General features: G+C 34.0%; 1 protein-coding gene across 2 annotated transcripts; it reads left to right on the top strand.

The window, feature by feature from the left end:
- The first annotated feature begins 5,200 nt into the window (after positions 1-5,200).
- LOC131064529 (cyclin-A1-4) lies at positions 5,201-18,962 on the top strand. 2 transcript variants are annotated; one of them, XM_057998676.2, is made up of 12 exons: positions 5,201-5,477; positions 15,178-15,564; positions 15,860-16,241; positions 16,384-16,529; positions 17,003-17,095; positions 17,203-17,336; positions 17,421-17,496; positions 17,591-17,667; positions 17,887-17,920; positions 18,026-18,175; positions 18,264-18,398; positions 18,492-18,962. In XM_057998676.2, exons 2-12 carry the CDS (start codon positions 15,280-15,282, stop codon positions 18,555-18,557), a joined length of 1,578 nt encoding a protein of 525 aa, XP_057854659.1. In that variant the 5' UTR covers positions 5,201-5,477; positions 15,178-15,279; the 3' UTR covers positions 18,558-18,962. The 2 variants fall into 2 exon arrangements, with proteins under 2 accessions (XP_057854659.1, XP_057854660.1); XM_057998677.1 differs by lacking the exon at positions 5,201-5,477 and adding an exon at positions 11,496-11,886.
- Positions 18,963-25,387: the final 6,425 nt, after the last annotated feature.

The raw sequence follows: 25,387 nt of genomic DNA, 5'->3' as shown, positions 1-25,387 counted from the left end.
AATTCTTTTGATTCAGTGTACAATGCTTAACTCTTATCCATTTTTCATGAGTGTTGCCATCAATGCCAAAAGGGGAGATTGTTGGTAATTGGAACTCACTTGGTGGTTTCTGACCTGGTTTCTAGTGGCTGATTAATGATCTATGGTTGTCATTGATGACAACTCTCCATGGAGATTCGATCTGGTATCCTTAATTCTTCTTAATCGGAAGCGGATGTTAACCAAATAGCCTATTAACCGATATTTCAAGACGAACATAACAGTTTTGGGTCCGAAAGCTTTCCAGTGATTGCGGTGCATTGAAACATGCTTGGATTGATTGAGCCGACATAGAGACATCATTTTATTATTGTTTTGGTGATCCGATTAAGCCGACATGTGATTACATGTTACATTAGCAGCCCGACATGGTAAAAGATCTATTTTGTGATTGTTGATATATAAGTTTGGTGTAGATGATCTTTTTGGTGAATGATATGATTGCATGCGAGCGAGTGGTGATCGAGAACCCTTTGTAGCATAGTTTCACGTGTGTATTCTTGATCCGGTAGTTGACTAAGATAATGAACATGGCAGAATAGAGAAGGTGATCCATTTAGTATATTTGGCACTCAACCGAAACTCATCCAAGCATTGCAGATGCTATTTCAGATTTCATTCACTGTAATTCATCACTGTAACTAATTTGTAAGGTAGTGAGCCTTCCATGAGGGTTGTAGCCTTTCGAGTTATTGTAATTGAGCAGTGAGCTCTAGGCAGTGTGCTTGAATGCATGTGCATTCCCATCTTGTAATATTATTTTGCTACTGGACATAGTGGAATAATATTATGGGTTCAAATGCCATTGTGGTTTTTCCCATTTGGGTTTCCACGTAAAAAATTTAAAAAATGAGGTGGAAAACTTAGGCCACACTTAGAGGGTGGAGGATGTCAATAATAATGTTGAAAAGATTCAATTATTTGCAATCACTCTTATAGGAAGATTTCAAGGTGAGTATTCTAACTTGAATAAAGATGAAACTAAGACAGACATAGCAAATATTAAGAAAAATATCATAGAATTTGAGTATCTAGAAATGACTCATAATTTTTTAAAAAGATGACGAGGAACTCTTAAGTGAAATTTTGTAGAAGTACAATGAATAATATACAAATTTGTGTTCAAAATTATCCTAAAAATTCATGATTTCATATAGACAGAATATTTCATTAGAGGTTTGACTATATAGATTCAAGGAGAACTCATCCAACACACTCTTCCTACACAAAAAAAGCACTAGATGCTACATTATTCTTGGAAATTCTTGGCCAACCATCATGAAGGAATACTTGTTGGATGGAATAAGTGGATAACAAATAAGAACTACAATTGTAGTACACAAGTGAGGGTCATATTACAATCAATTGTTTGGTGGTGAGAGCTCAAGCAATAAGTGTTACAAAATTTCCTTAACTTTCACATATTCTTGAATATGATATTTGTCATGACAAGCATTCTACACAATCTTGTACTCTATTATAGAAAATGCATAGCTTGTAAAATGTTGACTTTTATTTGTGAGGTTTATTGTTCTGCTACTCATGACACCAACTCATGTAGGGTGGCACGTGCTTTAGGGGACTAGTGCAAAATTGATAATGACACCATCCACACAACTTGTACAATACCAAATAAAATAATATGAATCACAAATTTAAAATCAAGGATATAACCAAGGTTATGCCATGCAAAATGAAGGATCTCAAAGTTAGGATAGGGTTAAAAAGGAATATTTTCGCACATACATGAAGGATATCAAATATATGATATAGGTTAAAAAGGAATATTTCTACACTTAAAAGCAAAAAATATCAAAGCCAACATAACCTAAGAAGAACCTAAAATATAAGTTCACTACAGGGGCAGGATAGTACCATAAAGGGCTTGATAATGGGTCATTTTGGAAGCAATGTAACGTGTAGTAGTATACCACCAATTAGCTAGGGGTAGCCTCTTAGCCCAATACATATTTTTCCTAGACATAAATCAACATAAATAAGTCTCAAGATACTTGTTGACAATTTCTATTTGACCATCCATCTGAATATGATAAGTTGGACGAGTTGAGGTGAAGGAAATTTCTTATAACTTAAGCAATTCTTTCCAAAATCTACTAACAAAGGATCTATCATGATTGATACTAATAGAATTAGAAATCCCTGTGGATTTTGAAGACGAAATCCAATAAATGTTAAGAAACCACAACAACATTGTAAGGTTGTACCAGTGCGTGGCATAAAAATACACATATTTGGTCAAGTAATACATTGCCACCAAGATGACCTTTTTAGCACTTAAGGGTGCAAACCTACGGTAAAATCAATAAAAGTAGCAATCCAATCCTAATTGAGGATAGGAAGTAGCTACATCAATATTATAGATATGAGAGTTTCCCCTTTACTACTTAGACATGCACCATTTATTCAACTCTACAAATGCATTAACATCCTGCTTATGATTATCCAAAAATAAGTCCTACTTTGTTCATGAAAAATATCTTCAAGAAACCTTAGTGTCCTATAGTGGAGTAGGGGGAAAATTCGACTAGTAATTAAGGCTTGAGAACCCAATTGGGGAGTAAGTAAATCTTATCATGATAGGTGAGTATTTGGCCTATCTAGCAAAATCATGATATTGATTGTCCATCTTGATTCAACTTTTGAATGATATCTTGAGCTATAGCATTAGCATCTTATTCATTTCAAGGATCTAATTTATTTAATTGAGAACTAATATGAAAAGAGAAAAGATGGATCCTTCCTCTGCATATTAGGATAAGAGGGAACTTACTTCCGTATTTTCCATACTCTTCTTATAGACAATCTCGTAGTCACATTCATGCATCTTTTTCCACCCATTTTTTGTTATTTCAAAGAAGAGAATCTTTGCTACAAACTATATATATGAAGATATTATGATACTTTTATAAATAATGCATGTACCGATAGAGAAGGATGTCATTATTAGATAGCATGGAAGATAGCTAACATTCCTTTTTACATGCTGATTTAGTCGAGTTAAACTGAGTAAGTTATTGACTATCGAATGTTAAGGGTTATCCGTCTTGCATCAACATTGCACCTAGTTCGATGCCAAACATATCATACTCCAAAGTTAAGAGTTTCTAAATATATAATGGGACCAAAAGTAAAGTGGAACTCATGACTTTTCCGAAAACTGGGGTGGGCCCCTACTATTCTATGGGCGTATTGATTTCTACCTAACAACTGATGTTTGTTTGTCTTCGACAGGGTTGCTTCCCAACCGATTGAGGGGAACTCGTGAATTTTTTTAGTGCGGTACGAGAGACCTCTATTGATTTAGACCAATTAAAGGAGTTATTTTAAAGAAATTGTTTTCTCAATCTCGCTTTAATATTTCTAGACTACAAAAAATGGTTATCCCAAGCCAACAATATAGTTTTCCAATTTCTCAAACTCATTTTGATATTTCTAGACAAGATATGCTCAACATAGTTTAGTAAGGGGACCAACAAAGTCATCACTTGAATTAGGGCCAAAGTGAAACAAGGCTTCCTTGTCAAATTCAAACTAAGTGAGATATTGTAAAGTCTTGTTCAACCATTGAAACCATTAAAAGGTTTGTTTCTTCAAGGAAAAAAATACAACAGAGAGACTTTGATCCTAAGGAATTGATAACTATAAAATATCGACCAACCTTGCTCAACAAACTAGTCAGATGCATAGCAAATTTAAAAGAAACCCTAATTTAAGGGTAGAAGGAGGGTCACCATAATCAAGGTACTTGAAACTTGTTATAGTAGTGGAAGTTTGGTTTTTTTTTTTACACTTGAGAGTAGTTAGTTCATTTGGTGGTAGAGTTCTAGTAGTGAGCCTTTAGTAAAGTCTATATGAGCCTAAATATTAGAGCTAAAATAATCCTCACTTCAATATACGTTAATGGGAAATCTATCTTAGCCAAGAAGCAAAACTCTTATAAGGATATTTGAAAAGCCTCATCATTGGGTTTCTAACCCAAAAAGAACAAATATTGTACATGCAAGGGGATTTTTTAGTAAAAACACGAGCAATAGATTAGTTCAACTATAACTATAACTAGTTTCTAACCATAAACATCTCTCTAATGATAGGTGAAAGCATATGATGGATATCTTAGATGCCTCTGAATTAATAAAACTACACACATGCATTGCCATAAAAAGAGCTTGTATGCCACTTGTAATGATCCTACAAGATAAAATATATTCAACATAAAAAATATTATGAAAACAAGAGAAATAAAATGCTTTTATTATTTTCGTAGCACCACTTTGAGGAGGTAACCTCTAGATAGAGCATTCACTTTATTAATTTACGCTAGTTTCATCAATAAAATTTCTATTTTGTATTCTCCTATGTATTTTTTTCTGAAAACAAATTATACAAAAAAAGGGTCTTAAGTCCATCATATAGAAACAACAAAATATCTATAACCAAGAATATAAAAGAAAAAGAGAAGTCTTGAATTAGAACTCAAGGTCAAACTCATCCTTTTCTTAATAGTTGATCCATAACTTTTGTCTTATGCGTAATTTATTATATTCTTATAATAGAATTTCAATTTTATTTATTGTTGCATACAACTTTTAAAATTTCTATTTACTTCATCAAAGAAGACAAATACTCAAACATAAACATGAAAAAATCAAATATGATAAAAATTGGCAATCACGATACAAAATCCAATAAGAAAAAATAAAATCACCAAACCCAAACTATATAAAAAGTTCCCTCTTAAAGAAACCTACATGAGCCTAATAAATATGACATGGACATCTTCCAAATGTCACACGTAGAACAAGTGGCTAGGAAAATATTTATTAAATTTCCACAATAAAAAGTGTGACTCAATCAGATAACAAATTACTCAAAATTAAAAAATAATTAATTAATTAAATTTTTTAATTTTTAAAATATAAAAAAAAAGGAATTAAATTCCTAACTGAACACCTAAGTATTTGGATAATTTGCCCTATACACCTGCCAGTTGCATTTACGTGAATGTTTCAACAAATGCATTATGTGCACATCCTCCATTTATAACTTGCCCTTGCACAAAAAGCAGCCACAAAATAGAGCCCGTGACGTTGGCATCCACTGAGCGGGAAGAAAGACATTTAAAATTTAAAAGCATCCGCAATTTGAATGTAACTGCGGGGCGGGAATAACAGAAAAAGAAACGGACGGAACGGAGTTAGAAAAGTCAAGGAGTCAAAGAGCTTAGAGTGTGCTCTTTAAGGCTGGCCATCCCAGGATCACACCATATGAAACATTATAGTTATTGCAGATGTAATTAAAAGCTATTGAAATGCAGAATTTAGTTGATGAAAACGCTTTGGCCTTCTTCGCATCGAACAGTTGCTGCTTCAGAATGTGGTGCTCCATTCCTTGTGAGGTGACTTCCATCAAAATGTGAGGTTTGTGCACTCTTTTACTATGATATTTTGATTCATTGTCATTCGCATTTTTTCCCCTGTTTTCTGAACATCTAGTTTTGCTTTCAGTTGAGCCCCTGACCTGGGAATAGCGATTAGGGCTAGGTTACTTCCACATTAAAATAGTATTTTTTCGTTAGCGGTTTCTGACTGCGGATTCGACCATTTTTTGCGGGTATTTTCTTTGGGTGAGATGAAGTTTCGTCTTGTCTAAAAAATTTAGTTCATGTCAAGTAGATTCGAGGGTTTTTTCATTTTTTCTAGTTGTTGTTCTATGGACGAATTTGTAGCAGAATTTAAATCATGAGATTTTAAAGCTAATATTAATGAGATCTTTCGAGTTTTGAGATTTATGGGTTCTTGTTTTTTCGGAGGTTATTGGAATTTTGCAGTAAAATGTATGATTTGATTCTATGTAAGCATTTGAAGTTTAAACAGCGACGGCCGGAAAACTTATAGCATCGAGCTAATCAAATTTCGGCAAGTCATGATAACTTCGCGAGCGGCCATTAAAGAGGGACCTTAATTTGGAGTCTCCATCTGGCGATGCGGCTCCCTCATCATTCTCCAGACTGACCGCCGTAAACCGTTTCCAATTTCGCCGGCGGATTTAGAAGGCATAATAATGGATAATCATGAGTATAATTCAATCGCCTTCAATTTTGACTGCAAAATCCCAATTTACCCGCTACTCTGATACAGGCAGGAATCACTAAAACCGCCTCTATTTTTTGTACCATTTTATAATGCTGAATGCATTTATCACAGTACTTATGTATTAAATTCCGAATCAATTTTGATTCACAGAAACAGAAATCCCTAAACCTACTCAAATTTTTTGACGCCTATGGTCCAGATTCATTTAAGAGAGCTTGGAGTGCTTGTACATCGTCCCGTGCAATAATTTTTACACAAAATTTGTGCCGCCGTACTCAAAGCTTCGATAGTATAAAACTGAATTGATTGGGAAAAATCTGAGTTCACTTTTAAAAATTCAAAATCTATGAAGAAAAACGATTCAAAATTACAGAGGAAGTATCAAAAAATTCTGTGTGATAATAATGTCAGTTCTTGTTCCCAAACACAAAATCTATCAGAAAAAACTGGGTTTCTATTAAAACAGTTTAAAATTGTAGAGAAAGTAACGGTCAATTATGTGTAATAATTCCGTCAGTTCCTGTTTCCAAATTCGTCTGCAACATTTGACATGGGCTGAAAATTTACACAATATACTGGAGTAGACTCATCTCTAAATGAGCATCTATTTTTTGAAGCTAATATTGCCGCCGGCAAAGTCATTCAAATTAGTGCTGACAAAGTTTATCCCGACTGGTCAGACTTATATCCTCTGTCAAAGTAGAGCTATTAATCACAACCACAAGGCATACATCAGACAAACATACAAGCATAAATTAGCAACAGAATACAGACCTCCTGTACAACCAATTTCTCAAATGTATTAAAAGTGAGACCACTCACCTGCAAATTGCTGCTGTTACAAGTTTTAGACGCTCCACAATTTTTTTTCCCATGTTTCATTCCCATGTTTCAGATGCTTTAAGCAAGTTTGCAAGTCAAAGTCACTTTGGATTTACGAAAACCATTATAAGTGCCCCAATGATTATTTTGTCACTTTGGAATTACGAAAATCATTATGAGTGCCACAATAATTGTTTTTCCAACAATAGAACAACATATGGCAACGATCATCATCAACAGTGGCTATTTCAAGGAAGTAGATATGATCCAATTATTAGGTCTTTATTTAATCAATTGTTTTAAAATTATTTTGTTTTGCAAATGTTCTCTTTTTTGTAAATACAGAAAGAACTGCTTCGAAGCAATATTTTTTGGTGAATATTTTATAGTTATTATTATCCCTAAAAACTTCTTCTTGAGAGCTTATAAATAAGTTCTTTGAGCCTTTGTTCATCAGGTGTAACACATTTATAACATGTAGCTCAAGTATTTAATTTTAGTGTTCCAGTTTAGATTAGAGTTACATTTGTGTGAATTAGTTAGGCTTGCACTTTTTTTTAGCAGAAAGGATCATTTTTGTTCCAAATTTTTCAGCACTTCTATATTTTCAACATTTTCAATAGAATGTTCCTGTTCAGAACTTGCTTCAGTTTTGTTTTTAGAATTTTCTGGTAGATTTTATTGTTATACTCCACCTTCTTGCAATGTGTAGGCTTGAATAGTTCAATTCTCTAATTGAATAAATCTTGCACATGAGAAATTTTTTGTTTGAAGGGATCCTCACATGAGAATTACCTTCTTATAGCTTCCTGTGAAGGTAGTGTGATCTTCATTTTAGGCAATTTTAGAATTTTGCTTTAGAATTTAATAAGTTTTTATTTAAATGGAGAGCTGTAAACTAGTTTTTTAGAATGATGATAAATACAAATCTTTATAAAGGTGGTGCAACATTTCTTCTTTCATTTGGGTTGTACATCCTTTCTTGCTCCCTAAAGTCCTGCAATCACCGGACAAATTACTTATTCCTTTGTCAGTGAGTTTTCTCTAAAAGCTTTTTGGAAAAATAATTTGTGTCAAGCTTTAAAAAACTCTCTTGGGCAATTATTTTTTTGTCTGCCTGCAATTTTGAGTTTACTGGTATTTATAATGAATTTGAGGTATTCACAGTCCATCAGAATGAATGCAACGCCTTTGACACAATTTTTTAAGAAGCGTTTCATTTATTCACTATTGTTTGTTTTTCCATCAGAAAAAATAAATAATGTTGATGGAGTTTGTTTAGCTTTTGAATGAAAACCGAGTTTCTTCAAGTGGGCTTAGTTTCTGTTCTTTCTTTCTGGAAAACAATATTCTATTATTCTTCCATTTTATTGATGGCATCATAAATTATGAAACTCACTTGATTTTTTCTTTAAATTACTTTCTCCACTTTCACAAATGAAGGTGTCATTTATCAGTATGAAGCATGATGTTTGTACCAGTTTCATGTAGTTTCTTTTGGTGGAACCTACCTAGGCTTTACGTTAACTTTGTGATGTCTTCTGACAACTTAGAAAGAAAAAGTAAAGAATCGTGAAGAGATTTCACTCTGATTTCCAATGAAAACCAAATTTCTCTCAGCGGGCTTAACTAATACTCTTCTTGTCATCTAATAGACGTTCTTAGATTTGGGAATTCAACTGCGGTTTTTTTCACATATTAATGTCTCGCTATTATTTATGTAGCTAGACTGTGCAAGACGATTGCACTGTATACAACCATTGGATCTTTTCCCTTGATTTTTTCACCTTTTCTTTATCGACGGACAACATGATTGACATATATCAAATCATATTCATTTTTCATTCGACAGCCAGCCTCCACTGTGCTCTGCTGGTCACGTGGCTCACCTTGCTCACACCAACAACTAGATAATCAACGTCCCAACTAGATAATCAATGTCCCATCAACCATTGACGATGGAATAATTGTTCCAGGGAATGGTATTATGACAATTTTGATGGTGTGGTCATCTCTCCTACTCGCCTTTCTGTCTGATTTACACTTCACTTTTCTGAAGTGTTTCAGTCAGTTTCACATGGTTCCTTGTGGAAACTCGAATCTGCCTAGGCACTGAATTCTTTTGCTATAAGTTCTAGCAATTCAAGGAAGAGGAGTTGTTTTAAATTAAATCATTGGTCACAAAGACTTTTAGGAAAGTCTTTGATCTTTAATAAGTTAAAAAATGAAGAATGGCGCTTTCCAGTCACTCCACTAATGTCGTACTGGAACCTTCTACAAAAAATATAGTTTTTGAGTATAGTGCACAAAATACGAGCCAAAAAACATCTCTTTTTTTCGTTGTAAAACATTTTAAAATATCTTGCAAATACATATTATCAAACCTCTTTTAACTTTCTCTAATCAAGTATCTTTCTCACTTGTCATTTTGTTCCTTGTTTCAATACAACAATTAGCTTTCTGAAGAATATATATATGTGCATTTGTTCTGAATTTCTATTCCTTTATTTTCTTCACCAACGCATTTAATAGTACAAAGCACTGCTGCTTTGGACTCAAGCTTGTTTGGTAAACAATGAAATTTGACACGGTTATCGCTACAAAGTTTAATTTGGACTAGGCTCCTTCATTTGTTAATAATAACTGTTTCTCTTCTTCGTCACTGTTTCTCCATTATCTACAACAATGTTTTAACATGACTATGAAAAATTCATGATCACATTAAAAAATAAGTTCCTTCATTGATACATGCATCTCATTCTCAAATTGTTGGTTGGCCTTTTAACATGGATGCCTATATGCATTATTTTTAAATGTTTTCCTCAATTTTGGACTTTATGTTCAGAATTGTTTTTCTTCGAACTGCTGTATGCCTGTACATGCAAACGCTTTTTAAGTCTACTGACTTCTTTCCCCTTGCTCTACACCTCTCTCTGCAAATCTCTCTTCAATTTGGATATAAAATTTCTTTCATTGAGGTTTGGATCTAACAATACAATTTTTCCCTGCATACCTACCTACACCATAAGCATTTACTTGCAGCTTTCCAGCAAATGTATTCCAACCACCAAGCCCTAACTTTCTAACATCATTTAAGCTTCTCCACAAAGGGAGTACAAAACCTATGCCCTTTTGCATGTACAATGGGGTCTGCATTACACCACCTGATTGGTCCCTATTCTGACCAGTTTAGAAGCCATGCTTATAAATCTCAATGACAAGCCCCCAGCCGCCTGGGAAAAAAACCAGGCTCATTTTTTCCCTTCAGTTTGTATTAGAATCTTTATATGACAACATTAAGATGTTAAGTGATTAATTTTGTCAAATTTATTTGCTTGATCTACTCTACACATCTTCCAAAATTACTATGAGAAACTTTCACACTAATCCTTTATCAAATTTAATTTCAGTCATTATCATACCTTTTATAAGCCCTCAGATAGCCTTGCTGATCACGTCAATTTTACATTAGTCATTTAGAATTATCCTTTTATTTCCCCAAACATATAAACAAGATTTAAAACCCCAATTTGTTAACACTTGGCAATTTTGCACCAATTCCATTCTTTACATTACTTCAATTTTCGCACCTGTCATCTTCATTTATTTTTTCTTCCCGTGTTAATTTTAGGGCTTTCATGAGCCACAGTAACAAACATCTCAAAACAAAGTTCATGGCCTCTTGATCCTCTCAAATTTATGTTATAATCATTGTTACTCCTGATCTTCTCTGCCTTGTTAGTCCTACCAAAACCGGTGCCTGTAGGATGTTTTCCGAACATTCTCCCCTAATTTCCAAAAGGCAAATGTAGCAAATGCTCATAATAATCGTTCAAACATCAGATCTATGTCCTTAGGCACATAGCCTTTGCACAAACCTCACAATACTGGCAGAATGTTGGATTTCAGTAGTTCGACTTATCCCTCCTTCCAATACAAGCTATTTTTTAAAAAATCATTCTATACAAATAATATATTATTTACTTCTGTAATTGAAAAGATTTGCTTCGGTGATGTGTGGTTTAATGGCAATTCAAATGTTGGTAGTTACAGGTTTATATTCATCCACTAAATTAGAACTAGCATCGGAGTAATAAAATGATTTTCTATGATCCTAGGAACACAAAATATGAAAGGCTAATTACCTTCACATACTATGGATCTCTGCAATTTACCAAAATTAACTATTTAAAATTACTATCAAATTTGACAAAATTTTAATTTTTCTTCACTTTCACTTAGATTATAATTTATACAATTCAACAGTTAAATGAAGGTTTCATATAATTTTGTCATTATTTCAAAAATCTAATAAACAAAAACTTAAATAAAAATTCAAAAAATAATACTCTGGCCAATTTAAACAAATAAAAAATTATAAAATATTATGAAAATATAAAAAATCGCAATTTTTTTTATAAAGCTACTCAAGAGTTCATCAACACGTGGCCATAGTCAAAGAGAGAAAATGCTCCTTAAGATAAAGTACAAATTGGAACAAAAGAAAGGAAAAATCTCCCTCCCCAAACCCGTTCAATTTGAATTCGGAAACTTTCCCAAAAAGTGGTTTACCGAAGCATCTTTCACGCGACAGCATGCTGTAAAGCTGTTCAACGGCACAGTTTTTAAAATTTGAAAAAGGGCGGGCCAGCGATTTAATGGCAGTTTTTTTAACAAGTGTTAAATGAAGGACAGTGGTTTGAGATGACAAGCTTTGAGTGCAGGAGCTTCCTACAGTTTTTTATTAATTGTTTTCCGATGAAGAAGCTCCTCATTTCAATCTAGAAGAATAAACCCCAAATCCGCTGAATTTTTGCATATATCTTGTCGAATAAATTGATGGTAGGAAAGAGGGGGAAAAATCAAGGTACAGGCTTGGTTATGGGCGATCTGTCGAATGGATGAAAAATTGGTACACCTTTGAAATCTTTTCATTTCTGTTGTTTTTTCTACATACATTACCCTCCCCGCCCCGCGGCCCCCAATTTGTTCACACAGTTGAAAAAACTGGCGCGCCTTCGCAATCTTGTCATTGATGTAAAATTTTTTGCAATTTTTGATATCCGCATTTGGCCAAGAGTTCCGACATTTTAGCTTTTATTTATTTTCCAATAATGTTTTGAAACAAAATATTCGTTTAATTTGCGGTCCAAATAGTGGTTCTTTAAACAATCTGAGGATCTTTACCTTACGTTGATTCGGAGAAAAACAGACACGCCTTTTTAGTCTTGTAATTTTTATTAAATTTTTTGCTTATCCTCTACTTTTGTTTTCTTGATTTGACAAAAAACCGAAAAAAGCCAGCTCAACCAAATTTATTGGGCTTTTCCTTTGGATATGGTGAAGATTTTTGACATCCCATTGTTTTCACAATCTTTGTTAATTTACAGTCAAGCCAGTGGTTTTTCAACCTAATCGAAGTTTTTAAGGTTATTTATTTGTCCCCTTGAAACTACTTTTAATTTGTTTATTTTCAATTAGATTGCGTTATTTTTATTTGTTTTCAGCGCATTTGCTTCATTTCAGTCTCTGATCAAATTACTGTCAAAACACGAAGTCTTGAAAGTATATAAGATTTACAGAGGGTTTTTCTTAAAACTTAGGTCACTTTTTTGTATGCCATTGGATTGTTTTTTCTTTTTCTTATAGTTCAATTGGTAAAGATTTAAGGTGTTTAATTGTTTATCTTTTCATTAACTTGTAGTAAAACAGCAACGTTGAAACTATTTGATGTTTACAAAAATGAAAAAAAACTGCAGCGATTATTGTTTATTAGCCCTTAAGGGTTTCTGTTTTTATTTATTTTTAAATAGCTTGCTCAAGATTTAGGTCTCTAATTTGTCATTTAGACAGTAGATTATGCTTATAGGCGTTTTTTTGGTTGCTATTTGAGGATTTTTTGTAGTGGAAACAGATAGTATTGTTGTTTATACTCACCAAGTAGTTTTCGAAGTTAATAATTTTTGTGTCGTTTGTGATAATAATAATTATTTTGTTTTATTTTGTTATAATTTGTTGTAATATCAGGCATCCTTCAAACTCTTGTTGTTAGTTTGGTCAAAACGGAGACAATTATTGTTTCTAGCCCTTCTAATTATGATATCATGTATTTGGCCAATTCTTTCAAATTTAGAGTCAAAACAGTGTTTGCTGAAACTATTTGAGAAATTTCCTGTTGAAACTGTGATAATTTTTCTTCATTTTCCATTAGATCGTGATTTTTAAACATTTTACTGAGTTTTAGGCATTTAGAGGTAAAATTTTCTCTTTATTAATTGTAGAAAATTGTGACTATTTTCTGTGTTTGCATTAGGTTGTAATTTAGGCTATTTTGTTATCATCTTAATTTGCAGCGAAAACAACCATCCATATAACTGTTCAATGTTTTTCTTTGTCAAACTGTGATATTTTTGCTTAGCTGTTACTAGGCTGGTTTCTTTTTGCATTTAGTGGATAGTTAAGTCTTAAACAGAGTGCAATCTTTTTTTATTAAAAACTAAATCTATTCTTGTCTTGTGTTCTCTAGTTGAAAATCCTGTTAATTGTACTTTGGGTTGAATTGTAAATTTTTAAATGTTCAGGAGCTTTTGAAATTTGTGAAAAAAAAGTCTTTACCTAAATGTCTTAGGTTGTTTTGGTAATATCATTCCTTGGCTCTAGCAAATCCAGTTACTATTTTGGGTTTTTATGGGGACATTTTTAGAACATTTTACAGTTTTTTATAACCATCTGTTTGTCTGCAAATATGTGTACAATTAAATGTGTTTTATGACAAGTTTATCTTATGTCCTGTTCGCTATTATTTTTCTAGCATTTTGATTTATTCACTCCTTTTTTCATGTCCTGTTGCATGCATTTCTGAAAATGGAGAGGATGTTACTTCATTGAGTTTAAGCTTTTCATATTTGCAATTAGATCTTTTTTTTTTTTTAAGAAATGAATCCTCGGGGCATATTCCAACTTGAATCTCTATATGTTTTCTTTCAATATGTCAAATTTGTGAAAAATTTGGGTTCTATTGTGGAGTTAGATGTTGAATTTCATCTGTCATTGTAAATGATTGTGTACCTTGTCCCCTAGGATCCTAGTTCTTACTTATGTACATCTGATTTTACAGTTGTTGAAGATTTGGAGATAGTAACTGTTATCTAGTTTACCTTTGAAGTTAGTACTAGAATCCTTAAATGTTTTTCCTTTCGGTTTCATGATATTGAGAGTGGACTCCTAGTTGGATTCATCAAACCTCTTTCTGCGAAGCAAGCCCAAAACAAGTGGCAAACACTTAAACCAGCCAAAATAATTTGGTTAAAAATTATTTTGCCGAACTTGCCAAAGTGCAAATCCCTAGTACTCTCTTGAGGGAACTGCAATACAGAAATTTTAATGTTCAAATGAGAGAGGGGAGGGCATTACGGAAGTCGGGAGGGGAATATTTGCAGCTAAAAAGTCGTAAAATACATAATGTAGACAATTTTGTTGGCAAATCATACTAATACATGTTTAGTTGATGAATTGACAAGTTTATCCATATTTTATAAAAATGTTACATGTTATTCAGGAAATTAGGTAATTGGAAAATATAATTTTTATGAACATTTTTGAAATATTAGCCAACTGGGGAAAATACTTCGTAAAGTTAGCTAGACTTTTGAGGATTCCTTGTGCTTGCTATTTGAGGAGTTCTCCATATACCTGTAGGGTCTCAGAATTTTGGTTATATTTTAATGATGTTTGCCCTTGTTGCATTAATAACATGTGCGATTTCTCCGGATGGTTGAGCCTTCTCCCTATCAATAGGTTGAGTGAATTCGGAGTTGAAATTCTGGTCAAGAAACATTACATGTCCTAACAGTTGTAGGGTTACTCTTATAAGAATGCACAAATTTCTTATCACACATAATCTTATTGGTGTATTTTTATATTGTAGCACTGAATTCTGTTCTCTCTGTTTTCACAATTTTTAGTCCACCCTAACACCTTAATTGATTTTAGATTCTCAAATTAATACTGTATTATCAAGTTAGTTAGCATTTAACAAGTACATTAAACAACGGCCTATCAAAATGTTGGCCATATACCATCAAACCCTGTTTCCCTCTGGTTTCAGCTCATAATGTTGATTCTATAATAATAATCAAACTCTGTGTTTTTTTATATTTGAAGATTTTGTGCCTGCCAATTACAGCTTATGATTTGTTTGCAGGAGTAATAGATCATGTTCCATGGCAGATGTTCTTGCTTGATTCTTCTGTACAAGCATTAGGAAATCAGGGGTACATTTCACTGTAGCTTAACTGACCAAACAATGACTGGGGTTCAGCAGCTCAATAATGTCCGCATTACCCGGGCAAGGGCTGCAAAGTCCACATCTAATAATAATGCTGTTTCCTGTGAAAATCAACTACCCCCACCCTTTCCTCTATCGGGCCAAAGGAAGAGGAAGAAGAGACCAGCAGCTGAAGACTCGACAACACATTCTTCAAATGTTGCTGTGAGCCCATCTAAACATCGAGCAGCTCTTGGAGATGTGACTAATATCTATAAAGATGGAGAACCGGTTAATTGCTTGCCAAGAGTCAAGACACGGAAGGTAAGACTGACTTTTTATTGACATATTTTTATCTCTTATTTTGGCTCTGTGCTCCGTATGTTAAGTCAGGGAGATGATGACAAATGGAAGTGTGGCCGAAAATCTGTTTTGGATTTAATATTCTCTACACACTGTGGTCTGGATTTCAAATTGGCATGTCTTCAAGAAAACCTGATGTTATTTGTTGTCATAGCTCTTCTTTGTTCCCACTTGACGAAATCCTCATCATTGCATGTTAGATAGTTTATGCTTTCCATTCTGATGCATACAATTTATTTCTGTTGTGTGAGCTTAGGTTGCGTCTCTGGGTAACAATAGCAAAGGAAGAGGCCAAGGAATTATTCAGAATGTCAACACAGATACACAAGTTACAGAAATAAAAAAGGATATGGTACTTGGTCCTTGCAATTCCAAGGATGGTTCTTCTAATAATGCTGTTAGGATTGATGAAAAAAACAGCAATGGGGAGAATGTGCAGGGTGCACAGGCTAATTCTAAAGAGCCAACTACAATTACAGAAAATATACCAGTGCATTCATCATCCAAACAGCCTGTAGCTGAAACAAAAAATGAAAATGCTTCAGTATGTGCTAATGAGGTGTTAGTTTCTTCTCTGAAGCAACAAACTTGCCAAAACCAGCAAGTACTGAGAGAGCTAAAAAATACTTCAAAACAAGGTAATTTGATTGTGGTTCTCGTTAATGACATTTTAAGCTAATGAAGAATACCTAAACATAAAACTTTGCATTTAAACTGTGTTCTTTTTTTGGCTGTTCTTTCTGCTTTTTACTCAAGTTTGACCTTCTACAAATGAGTCAGGTGTTCCTGCTATTCTAGTAAAATCTCGTGAAGGTGCAGGGTGCTCTAGCCGTTCTCACTATATTGATATTGATTTAGACCATGGTGATCCTCAGATGTGTACTGCTTATGCCACAGAAATTTATGATAATTTACGTATAATAGAGGTTTGTGCTATCCACCATGATCTTTTATTCTTGGTCCAGAAAATTAGTTTATCTTGTTCAATTGAGGTGATTTGTTTCTATGAACCTTTGTAATGCTTGTTAGAATTATTCTCACTATTGTCAATGTCTCTATGCTTTTCACAACTTTAGCTTATTGTTGTACACATTGGTTCTTGGATGTATCTGCAATTTTCTACAGAGGAAACTCTGAAATTTATCAAAAGCTGAGAAATTACTTGTTTTTATGTGCTGTGCTAAATATAGATCCACTGGATGAATCCCTTCACTGAAAATTACATGTTTTTGTTGCTGTTCTAAGCTTAAATGAAGTGATCGAGATACTTGAAACAAAAAATTACTGTTTTAATGTGTCGAGCTAGACTGAATTCAAAATTTATGGTAGGGTCGATTTCAGATCATTTTGTTGAAGCTTCTTTTCACTAATACTTTACAGTTGTCAATTGCTTTTTCAGCTAAAACGGCGAGCATCACCTTACTACATTGAAACAATTCAGCAGGAGATCAATGCAAATATGAGGGGCATACTTGTTGATTGGCTTGTTGAGGTTTGTTGTCTGTTGCATTTCTTCATGTTATTTGCATATTTATTTTACCCTATTGTAGTTTTGCCGTTAATTTTGCATCATCAGCTCAAACCAAATTGTTGTAACAGGTTGCAGAGGAGTACAAGCTTGTGCCAGATACACTTTACTTGACAGTGTCCTATATTGATCGGTTTCTCTCTGCAAATGTTGTAAATAGACAAAGGCTTCAGCTTCTCGGGGTTACTTGCATGCTTGTTGCGTCGTGTGTATTTCTTGCCTAGCTGTTATATGATTTTTTTCTTTTCTTTATTCAGTTCTTTACGACTGTATTTGATGTCACTATCAGGAAGTACGAAGAAATTTGTGCTCCTCATGTGGAAGAATTTTGTTACATTACAGATAATACCTACACAAGGGAGGAGGTACAATTTTCCTTGTATATTGCAAGATGATTTGTTACATTTCTCTTGGACGGTATTCTTAAAACAAGCATTATCCTTATCTTAATACTAATAGGTTTTAGAAATGGAGATTGATGTCTTAACTTATTTGCGATATGATCTGACAACACCAACGACTAAGAGCTTTCTCAGGTAATGTTTTCACTTTGTTGAAATTGCTATCAAAATGTAAGAATTTGAAGCTTTCATGGTCACTACTTTTTTAAAGTAAAAATGATGAATATTGATATATTCAAAGGTAAGCCACAGGACAATCACCGATTCATTCATGTTGTAATCATTTTTTTTTGTTTCCTTTTTCTGAAACTAATAAATATAATTATTCACATTTTTCCCTATCAATTTGAATAGGCGTTTTGCCCGGGCTGCTCAAACATCATATAAGGTAGCTTTCCATTCTATTTTCCTGCTGGTGTACATGGGAGATAACATTGTTTCATATATAAAAGTGATTTTATTCTTAAGCTTATTGGTGAATTTTTAATTTCAGGTTCCATCTCTTCATCTGGAATTCATGGGCAATTATCTTGCTGAACTCACCCTTGTTGAGTATGATTTTCTCCGTTATGTTCCGTCTATGATAGCTGCATCAGCTGTATTTGTGGCAAGGATGACTCTTGACCCTGGAACTGGCCCCTGGGTAATGTAGATTCCATCCACAGTAATTTTTTTGTTTGGTCTTGTTTGAACTGAAATGTGAACAGGAATTTATTGTCCTTGATCTTCAGAATTCTACTCTGGAACATTACACAGGCTATAAAGTATCAGACATGAAGGACTGCATCCAGGCATTGCATCATTTACAGCTAAATAGCAAAGGCTGTGCATTGACTGCAGTCAGGGAGAAGTATCGCCAACATAAGGTATCTTATTGTTTATGCCAGTGTTTAAAACTGTAAGTTTATCACCCCTATAGTCAGTTAATAATTTCCAGCCTTTTTCTTATGTATTTACAGTTCAAATGTGTGGCAAACATGTCGCCTCCACCAGTAATTTCTCCTCAGTTCTTGAAAGACCAATAATAATGAAGTTGGCACTAGTATCTTGAGGCTGAATGGGTCTTAATTTAGTAGGGAATTTTTTGACTTCATATGTAAGGACATTCATTTATGTCCATGCAAGTTCTCGGATAGCCTAGCTGAAATTTCACCTGTCTTGGGTGAGATACTTTGCTTAACTTCCATACAGAGGATTACATACAATGCTCAGCACACTAATATTTGCAAAAGGTGTAAATTTTAAACTTGGAGCAGCATCAGGTCTTACTATTCTGATGTAATTAACCTGTCAAATACGTTTTGTAACATGACAAGATTGATTGATTGCTACGAAAGTGGGCTAGCTTGGGACTGAATTTGTACTGACATGTTTACTATGCATTTTTCATCTAATTGAAAGCATGGCCGAAAGCTACTTATTAGTGTTAATATTCAGTTTCAGCTTTAAATGAATTTAACTATTTATTTTATTTTATTTTCATTAACTTAAGTTCAAAGGTGGTCACTGTCATTCATATGCTTATGGAATGTGGATAAGTTGCTACGTTTAATCATATGCTGGTTTATGAATTATTGATACCTATAATAGTTGTAAATTAATCATTTATTATGTTGTCTAATATTCATTATTTCTGAAATTGTATGAGTGGAATTGCAATGCCTTGTAAGCAATTTGAATCCAACAATCGTAACAGGTGGTTGATCCTAGCTTCATCTGCTTATGTCTCTGCCACTACTAGAATTCATAACAGGGCTTTTAAAATATATGATCTATGGATTGTCACGGTAAGATTTTTGGTCTATGATAAACTCCAAATTTTGGATTTTATTTTAGTGGTATTTTTTCTTATCTATACCATGCCTTTATTTTTATGTCTAAGTTAATTGATGGTTGTTTTGAAGAAACAGTTAGGGTTAACGTTACCATTTCTTGCCTTGAATATATGCTTGTAGTAGCCATGCATACTTGCATAATAACCTCTAATAAATTTACTTTACCATGTTTTATTGCAGTTCATTGTCTATGTCATGCCATTCTGTACTTGCATAATAACCTTTAACATCATGGGGAATTGTCCCATCATGTATGCCACTGTAAACGTGCAAGATATGTGGCTTCTCCTTAAAAAGGGGAAAGGTTATGTTTTTCTACTTGCAGGAACAGAAAAAGATTGCAACATATTAAAACACAAGCTTCTGAAAAAATTACACGGATTTAGAAAATTGAAATTTCAGACTACATGTGGTCTATCATAGGATTGGATAATTTACAAGAAAGAGCTCTTTATATAGATACTGATTGACATTAAAGGGGGTTCGCAATTTACCCTTGTCGTTTAATGTTTAATGGATTTTATAGAGCATGCATAGGCCTCTTCAGTACGTAATCTTTTATCCAAAAATGCTACTTAAATATGTAGTTTGGATAGGTGACTAGTTAAAGCAAGACGATTTCAGGGCAATGTCTTATGTGTCCAGCTTTTCGCTTTTTGTTAACAAATTCATTCACTTATACACAAATTTTGGTGTCTTGCTTGTTAGCCGTGACCTAAAAACATTACTTCCACCTTTCTACCTTCAATAATATGCTTTTAGATGGCTTTTACGCATGTCTTCACATCTTCAAATGGCTATTGACTGCAGTTTCTTCAGGTAATATGGTTCCCATTTTCCTAACATATATTGTTACATAAGATGCTTGCATGATTAGAAAGTGTGATTGTCACTTAGATTCAGGCAATCAGTTCTCTCGACATTGAAGTTTTTCATAAATCTGGTATCTGTTACACCATTCTGTTGCCCAAAAGCATTTCAATTTTCAAAATTTTGCTCAACTTTTTTGCTTCCAATTTACAAATTTCGAGTGGGTATCTGTATTTGTTCTTCATATTTAATGGCCTTGGATTTTCTGATTTGACGCAAGATTGCCTTAACATTTCCCCCTCAACTGAATGTTGTTGGTGCAGATTGCATGTAATTTAAAATCCTTTTGGAGGCATATGTAAAATTAGGAACCTTTATTTTGTTTACTTACAGCAGGATCTCATTGCTGTATAGCTAAATTTCTTAGCAGGCAATGCTCAAATTTTGTAGGATTTTTTTGTAGGGTGAGTGGTCATATAGTCTTTTTCTAATATTTTAAATAGCTGTCAAATTATGATCTTTATGTTATTATCAAATTTTAGAGATAAAATCTAAATAGAAATATAGAAAATGAGGGAAGGATAAGTTTGTGGTTAAGCATTCGCTGCATAATTTCACACCCTCCATCTTCAGCTGAAGTATAAAATCTTAAACTTAGTGCCCTCGTCATCCAAGATTCCAAATCAGGTACTTATTTAAATGTTAAGCAGTCAAAGTTACATATGGTCTTGCTGTTAAGAGGAAGGTTTGTTGCTGCTTAGCCATTTTTTAAGCAGCCATTGGTCAAATGTTTTAGAATTTTTTTGTGGAGCTAGTGTTCTCATGAAATTAGTATTTTTAAAATCAAGCAGTTAAATAGATGCCTGATATTTGTATTTATATGATTTGATAAGAAAATTTTTAATAATAAAATTTAAAAAAGAAAGAAAAAAAATGTGTGCAGCCATGTGACCTTTTTTTTATTATGCAGTGGTTGCATTGTTTCAGCCTCCCATCCTTTCACATCCTATTTTTGATGTCTAAAAATTATAGCAGCTCCACTAATAGAGAAGATTTTAAATCATTGTTTATATGTACGGAAACACCTGTGCTGCTAATCAAGTGGCAAATGCAGGTAAGCAGCAGCATGAGACCATGGTCTTTAGTATCATTTTGTGAGAAAAAGGAACCCGCTTTGATTGGGTTTCTAGGTGTTTTCCAGCATATTATGAGAACTAGCAATTTGGTCTGTTTTTGTTACACATTTTTGGTATGTTTGTCTACAATGATGATTCTAAAAACATGTTTGAAGAGGTGAATACTTGATGGTCGTGTTTGCATTCTGTTGGGGTTTTGTTTGGTTCTACCTAATACCACATTTATTGTGGGAGTCTTTAGGTTTGTTATGGCCTTGGCCAGCTTTGGCCTAGCAATTGATGTCGGTGTTGAAATTTTGGGGTTTGACGACAGTCCCGAAGAAATGCCTCAGGAAATTTGTTTCCAAAGGCTTTCACGAGGTATGTCTTTTGGTATTCTTGATGTTTTTTCTGTTCAAGATTTTGATAGTGCATGCCAGTGGCTTGAATAGTTTATTTTGATAGGATATTTTGTGGGGAGGGTTCCACTTGAAAGAATGCTTTGTGATTGGGTTGTCAAGATCTAGGCCTCTCATGGGATCCATCTTGATGGTGTCCAAAATTTAACTTAAGGCTTTTCTTTTTGTTTCACTTTGTTAAGGCTAATTATGTTCAAGCCATTCATCAGCATGGGCCTTGGTATGTTTGATCATATCTAGTTGTTTTTTAGCCATGGTCAAGAGATTTCTGTCTATGATGACAAGAAGCGCAAGGTTTTGGTTTGGATTGATTTTCTCGGTCTCCCTTTGCCTTGTTGGCTCTTTTTGCAAACCATTGTCTAGTCCATCAACAAGTTGCTTGTGTTGAGAATGACCAGTTGTATCTTGCTCACCCTTAGAAGAGGGTCTGCATGGAAGTTGATTTGTTTTGAGAGCTCAAAGAGACTATTGATATTCAAATAGGTCTTTGTCTTGTGCATTGAGTGCTCTATTTGAATCTACCCAATACTTGTTTTCGGTGCTAGTCTTTAGAGCACAAGATTAAGGATTGCTCCCTGGTCACATCGTGGGTTAAGACTTCCTCCAAGAAGTTTGAACCTTCACGCTCTTCTGAGGCCCCTAAAGTCGAGGAGGGTTGGACACAGTCTTTTGCTCTTGTGGTTGGTGAAGATGTTTAGACCACTTGGGTTCAAAATCCTCAACCCACCTTAGTGTTAACCTCTTAGCCAAACTCTCTTTGTTGTAATCGCAACCCTTCTAGGCTTGTGAAGGTTGGAGTTGGAGCTCTAGAAAAGCATAGGGTTTCTTATCCTGGCTCCTAGATGGCATTTGACTTTTTGTAGAATAAGTTCTCTCTTTGGGATGAGGAAACTAAGCATGATTTTGAATCATGAATTGTATGTCATGGAATGTTCAAGGTCTTAATGACCTTGCTAGGAACTATTCTGTGCAAGACACTTAATGAAAATATCTTGGTTTAGTTTTTTTCCCTTTAGGAAACCAAAATTATTACATTCATGCTTGATGTTGCATGCCTAGTTATTTGGCTAGCAGACTTGGTTTTGCCTCCAATCACTCATAGGGTGAGGACATAGGATAAATGAAACCATCAAGAGCCCCCTCATGTTCTTCCCTCTTATGTACTTCCTCAAAAGGATAGTCATTATAAACAAATGGATTTGTAAAGGCATGAGTCTTGTAAAGAGTAATCTAACATTTTTGAAAAGAAATGCTAATTATTGCAATGAAATGATCTAATGTAATAAAGCATGTAATCAAACAAAATGCATAAAAGAAGAATGTATCTAAATCTGAAAACATGTCATAAATGAATGCATCTAAATTTGAAAACAACATGTCATAACCATCAGATCTGAAAATGTAATTGTAAAATTATGCAATCCACAAGTCAATTTTAGAATAATAAATTAGAGTTTTTATGAATTTGACCAGTAAATTTATGTAATTCAATTGAAAATAAAAACTAAGAGTGCACATTTGAATTTTATACAAAATTAGATTTGAGACAAGTAATTGGAATTAAGTATGAAAGATGTCGGGTTCACCAAAATGTAGAGGTGTAATATGGAACTAGGGTTTCATCAAGTAGGATAAGACCACAATTAACCAAATTAGCCAAAAGATTTCAAGAGGGGTGAACCTCATAGATCTAGCCTCAATCCAAATAAGGAAAGGGTTGAAATCTTGATTATATTTGCTAGTTAGGGTTTGGTTCCCTCTTTCTAGATTGAAATGGATTGTAAATTGTGATATAGGGCAAAAACATGGACAATTGAAGTAAATTGATACAAATAGTAAGGTATAGATGTCCCATAGAGCCACCAATTGAGATATGGACAAAATATGTTTAGAACCTATTCCAAGAAGTTTAGCATGGTTTTTTGAGACTAGGTAGGGCAAATCTACCCCTATCCTTTGAATTTTTCTTTGTCAAAAGCTAACCTGTTCATCACTATTGACTCTGCCTGAATTCCCAAGTATAATTGGAAAAGCTTGCCTTTTGGGGCAAGGTTGAAATGCTTAAATGTAGAAAATTATTCTTTCAATAGGTGATGCAATGTTCTTAAGATAAGTCCTCCATGTGTTGATGCCTTGATGTAGTTTGATGCTGCTTGAATTAGATATGCTCTTGAGGAAGATGACTTGGCTCTTGAATTGATGATAATTTTTAGCATAAGATAAGATAATTGAAATGAATTGAGAAGGATACCTTATACAGTGATTTCTTAGTTAAAATCACCATTAGGTTGACTTAGATTTGATATATTTTTACATGGAACAAAATTTGAATTAGATACGATCACCAAATTATCCTCTCGAAATTCGAGGAAAAAAGTGCAGGACCATGATGAATCCGAGCGCCTTGGTCTTATCAACTTTTAAACAAATTTCTAAGGATGCAAGATAATGGGGATCTACTACCAAACCCAACTCGGTGGCTCAAACCACAATGCATAGGTATGCAAAATATGCTTTGAGAGTTGAAATTAGGGTAAGCTTAAGGATGAATCATGATGAAGATGATAAACGACACACTTAGAATTAAGGGCGCAAATAAGAGTGTGATGATGTAATAAAGTGGAATAAGACCCATAATATTGAATTAAATATTAATTAATTACAATATCGGGTTTACAATGCATATAGGAAATGGAAATACTAAAATAGGTGTTAGGAGAGTGTGAAATTGGACACACTAAAAATATTGTACAATTTACGACACTACAACATCAATGGTCAAGATGACGTGCTATTCTGCGATTAAGCAGAGATGTATGATGGCCTTTAACTTTGAGGCTTCGCGGTGCTAACGTTGCAAGGTGACCCACATCTTCACTACCTCATTCCAATTGGATGAATGATATCAAACCACATGTTTAGTGACTCAAGCGGTGGGCTAGTGGACCCCACAAATGCCATATTAAATCATGCACTTTAATAAAGGTCATATCCAAATGAATCAAGGATATAGATTCATTGCGCAATTGTGCAACTAAATGAAGTAGCTCGATAGAGCTAACTTTGCAAGACTGCTGACAGAGAAGTGGTGGGCCCTTAAGCGACACGCACTTAACAAAGAATCAAAGGCTAGGATTGACATGATGTTGTGTGATTAACTGGAGATGCTTGATGATCCTAATCCTACAATAGTGCTAGACGAGACCCATTGATGTTGTGTTCAAATTTAAAAGATAATGACTAGTTCTTGCTACTTAACTGAATACATGCCACCATTAATTCATCCCTTTACGCTGTTATAAGAAAAACTCTTGTTCATCCTCAACTGAATACATGCCATCATTAATGCTTGCTACTTTGCTAAAAGTGCATCCTGTGTATTTTGTAGCTTGAATTTTCAAAGGTTAGGGTTTTTGTTCTAAATCTTGAGTAAATGTATTTGCAATAGGCCCAAGATCTTACTTCTTATCTTTTGGAGTTTCAATATTTAGTCTCTAGTCTTCTAAATTGCAATTAAACTTGTTGGAGCTTTCATAGGATATAATTTGTATAGGATTGCAAAATCCTAGTGCGATAGGTTATTCTCTACTTGTTGGCAAACATATTTGTCACTGTGAATTATCATTCAAACTTGACCTTGTTTGCCTGAAAAGCAATGACAATTGCCCCAACAGTT

The sequence above is a fragment of the Cryptomeria japonica genome, chromosome 4 (assembly GCF_030272615.1).
Source record: "Cryptomeria japonica chromosome 4, Sugi_1.0, whole genome shotgun sequence".
NCBI classification, from domain to species: Eukaryota; Viridiplantae; Streptophyta; class Pinopsida; order Cupressales; family Cupressaceae; genus Cryptomeria; species Cryptomeria japonica.
This window is presented reverse-complemented; position numbering and strand designations above follow the sequence as displayed.

Coding starts and splice junctions, on each gene's coding strand:
- LOC131064529 (XM_057998676.2), top strand. CDS start 15,280: ATGACTGGGGTTCAGCAGCTCAATAATGTCCGCATTACCCGGGCAAGG. Junction 17,497..17,590: donor ATACCTACACAAGGGAGGAG/GTACAATTTTCC, acceptor TAATACTAATAG/GTTTTAGAAATGGAGATTGA. Junction 18,399..18,491: donor AGAAGTATCGCCAACATAAG/GTATCTTATTGT, acceptor ATGTATTTACAG/TTCAAATGTGTGGCAAACAT.